This window comes from Cryptotermes secundus, unplaced genomic scaffold (genome assembly GCF_002891405.2).
Source record: "Cryptotermes secundus unplaced genomic scaffold, Csec_1.0 scaffold73, whole genome shotgun sequence".
In the NCBI taxonomy this organism is placed as follows: Eukaryota; Metazoa; Arthropoda; class Insecta; order Blattodea; family Kalotermitidae; genus Cryptotermes; species Cryptotermes secundus.
Window position 1 is genome coordinate 1,849,126 of NW_019738871.1, and position 9,588 is coordinate 1,858,713.

General features: G+C 37.2%; 1 protein-coding gene across 5 annotated transcripts in view; it reads left to right on the forward strand.

Annotated features, from left to right (window-relative positions):
* The first annotated feature begins 25 nt into the window (after positions 1-25).
* Positions 26-9,588, forward strand: part of LOC111871064 (poly(ADP-ribose) glycohydrolase) — a 28,864-nt gene continuing 19,301 nt past the window's right edge. For 2 of the 5 annotated variants that reach the window (XM_023863830.2, XM_023863833.1), the window contains exons 1-3: positions 2,266-2,574; positions 7,442-7,567; positions 7,966-8,093. In XM_023863830.2, coding sequence (XP_023719598.1) covers positions 2,448-2,574; positions 7,442-7,567; positions 7,966-8,093 — 381 coding nt within the window. In that variant the 5' untranslated portion in view covers positions 2,266-2,447. Of the gene's footprint in view, positions 720-2,265; positions 2,575-3,687; positions 3,786-4,742; positions 4,813-7,441; positions 7,568-7,965; positions 8,094-9,588 lie in introns of those variants that run through there. The other 3 variants (XM_033754101.1, XM_023863831.2, XM_023863832.2) reach the window with 3 other exon arrangements.

The following is a 9,588-nucleotide window of genomic DNA, read 5'->3' on the forward strand; positions in this document are numbered from 1 at the left end:
ACTGTCTTGAATCTCAAAGCAGTTTGGGCCTGTCATATATTGAAATATTGTTGAGTGCTTAAATTTCAAGTATTTTGGATGTCATATCACATCTGATATATGTCAGATTTCCTGAATATAGAGTGTGGATAAGGCCCAAGATATTGATACCAATTATGATACACCTTTATCAAATACATTAAAGAATGGAGAGATTTTTATCTTCACCATGGCCCTACCAGGTCTGGGGCTCACCAGCACCTCTCCAGCTCCTTGCATACAGTCACATGATTAGAGCACAGAGCTGATTACCACTTCCTTCTAATGCCAAGGTGAGGATTGTGAAATTATACCTCCACTTCCCCATGTCTCATGGTGTGGTACTTAAGTATGTGGACAAGTTTACCTTGTACTGGTTTCAGAGGTGAAGTGAGGACAGACAAGATTCAATCATTGTATTAATTTAATGCACTTTGAGCAAAAACTGTATAAAAGTATACATCGTTATTACTGCTATCGTGCATTATGCATTCATAATGTGAGGTATAAAAGGTGTATGTATGTAGGTGAATGAAAGTAAATAAAATAAATTGGATGAATCCAGGACTAGAGAAGGATTGAGAACAGATGGAAGCAGTGGAGTTTGAGAATGTGTGTGCAAAGACAAGAATACAACCAGGTGGCTCCCCCAAACACAACATACAGCAGTGGAAACTTCTAAAGCAGAAAGGATAGACAAGGTAATTCAGTTTCAGTAATTCTGAAATGAGCACCGATTTTTAAATTAAATAGAAATCTGAAAGTTCAACACTTAACACAAAAATCCAGCAATGAACCCAGTGCTGAGCCACTTCAAGTTGATCCGTTTCACCAAACCTGTCTTGGTCTTTTAAAGTGGTTTTAGTTTCTTAAAGTGTAAATAATAAGCCAAAACCTTCTAACCCAAAGATTACGTGCTACAAGCCTGTTCTGATAGAAGTTTTAAAACTGATCTTGCTGTCCACTTCTGGATTGCCCTGTCTCTATCCTTTAGTAGTATTAGATAACATGGCTAGTTTTGGTAGTGTATCTTGCATCCTGTTTACTGTTTCCAGTGAGATACAATGAAGTTTTCTTGCAGTCAGCAATGTCAATGTGGAATTGGTGCCAGACATTTCAGAGACTGGTTCTCTTTCATTACATCATCAGGGGTTGATATGATGGGTGTTGTTTTTCCACAGTATACTTACACAACAATCTGTCATCTACACCAGGCTGGGTAGGGAATGGCAGCTGGAGTCAGTGATGCCCTATCCCAGTGGACAACATGGGAAATTTTAAGTTCCCTAGCAACATGAATTTTGATGGCTGGAATGTGCCCCACATGGCCCACATTTTTCGCATAGTGGGGGGTGGAGTCCAGCTGGATTCACTCGGCACGTTGGCCACTCATTGGCCTATTGTACCTGTCCCAGGTGATTATGATGATGGAGAATTTGGTGGAATGAAGATTGGCAGGGGAAACCGAAGTACTCGGAGAAAACCTGCCCTGGCGGCACTTTGTTATGAAATGACTTTATATGGTATGCACACATATACAATATATTGATGTTTACTTGGAAAGAATATGGATTCAGTAATAAGTATTGATTGAATATCAACTATTATTTATTACATATAATGTACAGATGCAGACAGGCTGTATGTACGTAAAGTAACCCACAGGATATAGGATGTGGATTGGAAATCACATTCTTGACAACCACGCGAGTAAAGTTGGGAAGTTACCACATTGACTTCCTGTGCAGTAGGCTTAATGACGGATGTAGCGGCGACAGGCCGTTCTAACAAAGATGAAATTGGAAACAATGAATATCATGCCCTTACATGTTTCGGTCTTCAGAGACCATCTTCAGAAGGGCACTTTTACATCAATAAAGTTAGAAGCCACTATTAACGTATATGTTCTAAAAGCTAAAATATAGTATACATGCAACATAAACAATATACAATTGACTATAAAATCTCAAGTCTTTACAACTACAGCGGCTGTTCAATATATTAAATATTTATAGTTTTTTTGTTAGGATTCTATTGAAATTCGTAAACCAAGCTGGTTCGTGCCGTCCTTATTATTTCTTTTTGACGGGAGCCAAATGTGTTTCCCCCTATCATTCTCGCACTTCATCTTCATATGATCTACAGCATCTACAGGGCTGTGGGCCGCTGTGGGCTGTGCTACAGGGGTTTATGTCGCACAGTAAGACCCAGTAAGACAAACTGTTTCGGCACAGAACATATGCTGAAGGTCGCCGAATAGGGAAGTTTCGTGATACATTATAATGCATTGAAAGTACACGACTGGCTTATATAACATGTTAAGCGTCAGATATGTAGATTTTAATAAAAAATTGTATAACGTGATAGAGTGGAGCTCCTAACATAATGGCTACTTTAACGAACTGTTTCACAACCATTCGCAATTGTGCATGACTAATATTGGGTGCATGAGCGTCTATGAGCACATTTTTAAATATGCGCTGCAGGTTGTAGGAAATGCGGAACCACCACGAAAAAAGAAGAGGAATGGGAATATAATGGAAAGTGTAAACAATGGTATGTAATGCATTAGTGATAGCAAAGATACTGCTTGTTATAATGTTTAAGAATATTTAAACAAGACTGAGACGAAGTTACATTATATTACTTAACCTCAATCCAAAAAATGTTATAACGTGATAGAGTGGGGCTCCTAACATTCATTCATTCATTCATTCATTTATTTATAGTTCAAAAAAAAATCCACAGAGGCATCTGCCTCAGATATAGAACAAGTCAATAATACAATATAACATATAAATATACATACATAATCAGATAGTCATCATCGTCAAAATTTAAATACTCAATACAACAAAACTACTGTACAACAATACATTCCATATATGAAAATAACATTTAAAATTACATACATGATCAAAAGCCCACCAAGATCCTTAATATAGTAATATAAAATCTATTTTCTTAATATATAATACACCTGTATCACAACAGTAATAGCACCCTTTTCCTGAGTATTCATTCCACAGTCCATTGCTTTCTAGCAATAGGCAACAGTGTTAATTTAAATATACATTTTATTCATTCATTCATTTATTACAGTTAAAGAATCCACAAAGGGGTCTGCTTCAAATATAGAAGAAGTCAGCAGCGCAATATAACACATAAATATACATGCATAATCAGATAGTCATCATCATCAAAATTTGAAATACAATACAACAAAACTACTGTACAACAATACATTCCATATATCAAAATAACATTTAAAATTACATACGTGATTAAAAGACCGCCAAGACTCTTAATATAGTAATATTAAATCTATTTTCTTAATATATGATACACCTATATTACAGCAGTGATAGCACCTTTTTCCTGAGTATTTTATTCCATATTCCGTTGCATCCTAGCAATAGGCAACAGTGTTTACTAAATATACATGAGGTATCAATCTTTATTCCAGCAGTAGTATTCTTCAACAGTATAAAAAGAACTGGTGATAAGAAACTTCTTTAACGCCACTTTAAATCCAGGAATGTCATAAGATAATTGTTTAAGCTCTGGAGGGAGGTGGTTATAAAGTTTGATACCAGATAAATGGGTACTTTGCCGAAGTGTTGTACAACCATTCGCAACTGTGCATGACATATTGGGTGCATGAGCGTCTATGAGCACATTTTTAAATATGCGCTGCAGGTTGTAGGAAATGCGGAACCACCACGAAAAAAGAAGAGGAAAGAATATAATGGAAAGTGTAAACAGTGGTATGTAATGCATTAGTGATAGCAAAGATACTGCTTGTTATAATGTTTCAGAATATTTAGTCAAGACTGAGACGAAGTTACGTTATATTATTTAACCTCCAAATGATTTCTGTTCTAAAGCTTAATTGTGAGCTTGGGCTCGGGGATAGTTTCCGCAAGCGGTTTTCTAAAGTACTGTAAGATTAGATGTGATTACAGTATCAGTACTTTTTTTTTTTTTTTTTATTCTCTAAAGGGTGTATGTTAAAGACATTTATTAGTAACATTCAGTGTGTGATGTACATGCTGGAGGTTCTGGAATAGTGAGTACAGTACTTGGTAAGTAGCATTTTATTTGTTGTGAAGTACCCATATTAACAAGATGCATCCACAGTAACCATTTCAATTTTTACAGTGTCTCATTGCAGCACCTCAGAATAAATCAGGATATATCTTTAACAGTCATTATTCGTAATCAGATAGGAAGCAGTGCAGTGCAGGCTTCTTCACTTAAAAAAGTAAATGAAACATTTAATGTATTCAAGTACAGGTTGATATAATTTATTGTGACATTCCATTCTTTCATTTAATTTATTTATCCAGTGGATCAGTGTAAGATTGGTACTGGGTATGTGGTGAAGATTACAGTAAATTAAAATATACGCTATCTTTATTAAGATTGTCATAACACAACTATTTGGTCGGTGCCTCATCTTATAAAGTGTCGTCCATTCTGCAGGGAATGTAAATGACTGATTTAGTGATGTATGTTAAAAGTCAATGCAGGGGGGGGGAGGAAGATAGAGATAAGGTGTATGGGAAAGTGGTGTTGGGAGGGAAGGGGAAGGGAAATTTTTAACCCTATATATGATGTAATCATTGATACATACAGTCATACCCCCCTTTCCCCCCCACCACCCTTCTCTCCACACCCCTTCTCTCTATGNCCCCCTCCCTTCCATTGACTTTTAACATACATCACTAAATCAGTCATTTACATTCCCTACAGAACAGACAATACTTTGTAAGACGAGGCACCGACTGAATAGTAAGTAAATAATTCACTGTATCTTCAATACCAAAATCAGTTGTTAATTATAACAAAATTTAATACTATTACTCTCATATAATTTTCAGATTAACATTACTATTACTACATCTACATCACGAGCCTCCAATACAGTTTATTATATATACACAAAATATAGAATACTCCAATTTGTCTGTGGGAACACAACAAAATTGCAAAAACCAACGACTGACTCGATGATGTAAAGAATCACTTGTAGAATTTTAATCTTGTTTTTTACTATAATTTTCATTTTATATAGTCTGATTTATTGTACTTTTATGCCAAGTACACTTGGTCATCAACTTACAACCAACTTCCATTCTGACTGACAGGTTGTGAGTCGATCTTGTCGTATGTCGGCCATATATTTATTAACAGTATTTTTTAACCTTTCTAATCTTTTTATCATCTTTATAATTTATTTTAAAAACTTATGCATTTTAATCATCGTTATTTTTCATTTTAAATACAGTAATGTTGCCTGCATGTGTAGGACGCCTGTGTTGCCAGATGCTCCCATAATAATTGGACGCACAGCTGCTTGGCGGTGTCCTCAGGCCTCCCGGCATCAGTGTGCCTCAGTAGCACGTCCTGATTTATTATTAATTTATCTTTTTTTTTTTTTTGTGATTGTAAATGCGACCGGTCGTAAGTCACATAGATCGTAAATCAGTGACCAAGTGTATTTTAATATAATTAATGTCATTGTATCCAAATTTACTAGTACTGCAGTTCAGTGGTGTATACATGATGGCCGTGTATTTGCCTGATGATGGCTTTTGGTAGCCGAAACATGTAGCAGAGCCAAACTTCTCACTGACCTTAATATAGTTGTGTTGTGATGGTTTTAACAAAGAAATTGTATTGCAACATGTTGCGTTACTGAATACGCCGTAGAGATCGTTAATTGGTTTATTCAACAATCTACAAGAAACGGCTACAATTAATTATAACACAGTTGCAGGTTTCCACACTTTACAAACCCTACAACCAAATCACAGTATATTATAACACAACAGGATGCATGAAATGAAAATTAAAATTAAAATAGCCCACTTGAAGGAAAAAAAATTAAAAGAAATACACAGTTAAAAAGATTTCACTCTTAATGTTTAAGAAGGCATTTATATTGTCAGCCATTGTTATAATTTTATATGTAGCAAAGATTACAAGAAATTAGAATGACCTACTTGAAAGACAAGATAATGAAATCTTATAAACAAATTAAAGGATTTAAAATATGTTGTAGTAATGAATATCACGAACCAATATAAGTAAAATAATCATACGTGGTAGAGTCATTAAGTTCGTGGAATGTGGTTTTATTGCATCATATGACAAGGTATTCACATACACTTACACAGATTCACATCGGCCCTAAAACTAGTTGCCGTTGGCCACTATGCAAGTCTCCCAACTTTGATATAGCTGTCAAAAACATTGCTGAAACATATTGGCAGTAAATGCCCGTACGATGCTCTGCGGCCATTCCACGAACTTATTGACTGTGTAGTATATCCAAGTTGAAAAGTAGCACCATTTATAAAAGACTTTTCATCTTCTTTTTGAAGAGGCTGTTTATTTCTGTAATATGTTTGATGTGAGTAGGGAGCTTGGTATAGAAATTAAATCCTATTGTATTTGGTCCACTATTTTAGATTTCCAGCTTCCAACTTGTCTACGAGTTGATAGTAGTCAGAGCTAGTTCTAGTGTTGTAGTTGTGTACCTAATTATTTGTATTACCTGCACTGTTTTTTTTCTTTATTAAATTACTCCTTGAACTTACAGGGAGTGTAGAGTTAGTACATTTAATTTCATGAAACCCTGGAGAGAATGAGGTTATTTTAAGCCTGTAATACAGCTGACAAACATTTCTGAAGTGTAAGTATTCTCCTTCTAGAACTAAGTAAAAGAAGAGAATAGTGATTTGATTTCCCACAACATTTTGAATAGGTAAGAGAACGACTTCTGTCAGCTATTAAATGTATATAGGGTCAGTAATGTTGGGCAAATAAAAAAAACATACAGCTGAGCTGTTAGTACCTGATCCTAGTCTGTTCAAAGTAGAAATTGCTATTACAAAATTGAAGAAGTATAAATCGTCAGTGTGGGTTTTAATGTAACAGATCAACTACTGTTCAAATTTCTTTGCATTCACCAGACACTGCAGAAAAAATGGAAGTACAATGAGACAGCACACCAGCTATGCATAGACTTCAAGAAAGTCTATGATTCAGTTAGGGGAGAAGTATTGTGCAATATTATGATAAAGAGTTTGGGGTGCCCACGAAACTCGTTAGGCTGATTAAAATGTGGTTAACTGAAGTGTATAACCACAAGGAAAAGATTGGGATGTTAATTAATTTTAATTAGGAAATATTGCATTCATGTGCAATACATAATTTGGACATACAGTGCGACAGTTTTAGCAAGATAGACGTCACCTGATAATGGCAGTATACGGCTGAAACGTAGCGAGAAAGAAGGGCGACTAGATAATAAATTGCATTTACAATGGAAATATATGTGTACAACTCATAATATAAGATACAAGAGCAAAATTGCACAAAGAATGGATTAGTGATTAATGCTTTTCAATTTCAGATATGTTATCTGAGTCTTTGGGGAGTGAAGTGAAAGCAGAATGTAGTGACAATTCACCTGACATGTTGTCTGAAAATTCGGTTGTATATGAAGAGACCTCTGTGGATGTGAAAACACAGATTGAAGGTTAGTTTTCTCTTTTTTACTCTTCATCATGGACCGCCTCTGTGGACTAGTGGTCAAAGTTCCTGGCTACAAATCCAGAGGTCCAGTTTCGATTCATGAGGATTCTACCGCAAAGATGAAGGCAGCAGGCTTTTTTTCAAAACATTTGTACCAGAGTCCACAGCCACAGATACCAGAAGACAGTATTCTTTGTGATAACGAATCTTTGGGTCCATTAAAAGGCTGAGTGGCTGTTAGCTTATCAAGAAGAACTCTGTTCTCTTGAGTTATATGTTAAGACATGTATCATACTTAGGTTTTTTATGATCTGTTGTCACACGTAGTTTCGAATGGTTAAATGAGATTGTCCCTGAAGTTCAACAGAAGATTCTTTGTATAGTGTTTGTGTTTTATTTCAGGTGATAACATGCCAGAGAATGAGAATGAGGTATTGAGGTGTGGAGCAACACTGGATGAAATTAGAAATGGCTCGGCACCTTGTTTACCTCCAGTCATACCATCCCACGACCATACTGTCTTCTTTCAGGTGATCTGTATTTTGCTTTGTGTGTAATAAGGGCAAACAGAAAACTAGATGCATTATGGAAGTCTGAGACATGTTGCATTTATGCACTTAAAGATGCTTATTCTATTTCCTGCTGAAAGAACTACAAAGATTATATCATCGTCATAATTATCCACTGTCATTTGAGTCAAAGTGAGAAAACCTGGAACAAGGCCTTCCCCCCATCCTTGTCTGTGTTCACTTTTCCCTACTTTCTTTCTTTTGTCTCTTCCCATCTTCTCTTACATGGCCTTATGTCCTTAGCCTCGACTCAGTGATCATATGTCCAACATCTTCGTTTTGAAATTGGGAGCTCCAGTGGTGTTTCTCAGCAATCAGATTTATGGCTTGAAATGCATAGACATTAAGAGATTCATTGTGTTTATCCTATCCACACCAGATTACTTTTAGGACAACTCCAAGAGGTCTGATTATTTCTTAAACCATCCCAGTTATGGAAGCTACCTGTCCTGGATCAGAAAAGTACCGTGAAGAAATATTACCATCATTTGAAGTTCACTTCCTCCCACTTTTGGCTTGTCAGCAAGTCCCATCTTGGCCGCCCCATAGCTCAAGCCATTAGTCACTGCCTTCCCACCGCGGCGGCCCGGGTTCAATCCCGGGTCTGGTCAAGTGGGATTTGTGGTGAACAAAGTGGTGCTGGGGCAGGTTTTCTCCGAGTACTTCGGTTTCCCCCTGCCAATGGTCATTCCACCAATTGCTCCACAATCACCCTCACCTATCATCTGGGGCTGGTACAATAGGCCAGAAGTGGCCGCAGTACAAGGGACTTAGTCCCACCCCACTAGCAGTAAAAAAAATTCCATCTTAACCTCAAACTGCTTTTGAATTGTTTCCTTCCTAATGTCCATTAAATCTTTGTTTTTACTACAGGGTTGCCCAGCCTTAAAACCCATTCTGTCTGCCATGTGCAACAGGCTCGTAGTAAAACGCATCTGGACGTTGGAAGTATACCAATGAGAAGCAAATATACTGTGTCAGCAGGTCTTTGTTGAATGATATTGTCGCGTATCGCGGGGTATATCGCGACAAATAAATTCTCGATGTATTCGATGTAGCGAATTTTATTTCACATTCGCACTTACAATCACCCAAATTACAATCTGACGATTACTGCTATCTGCAGTATCACAATTAGTACACTGAAAAATGCCACAATACAACTGACTAGTTGCTGGCTAACTCGGCAGTAGCTCCAGGACTCACTGACTGTCTCAGTACAACTGACTGTGAATAGCCTTCGCTGCTCCTTATGTAACCTCGATCGGACAATACGGCCACGTAATAGGCACCCTTGTTGCTATGTCGCTGTGTTGCTATGTAACGCTAGCGGAGGTAACCGCTGTTACTACCGTAACGTCGCCGCTGTTGACTCGCGTTGCCTAGCGACCGCGATATCCCTCGGTGACGTCACCGCGGAGGGGAGTGGCGGGGCGGGAACTCGCCTATTACCGTA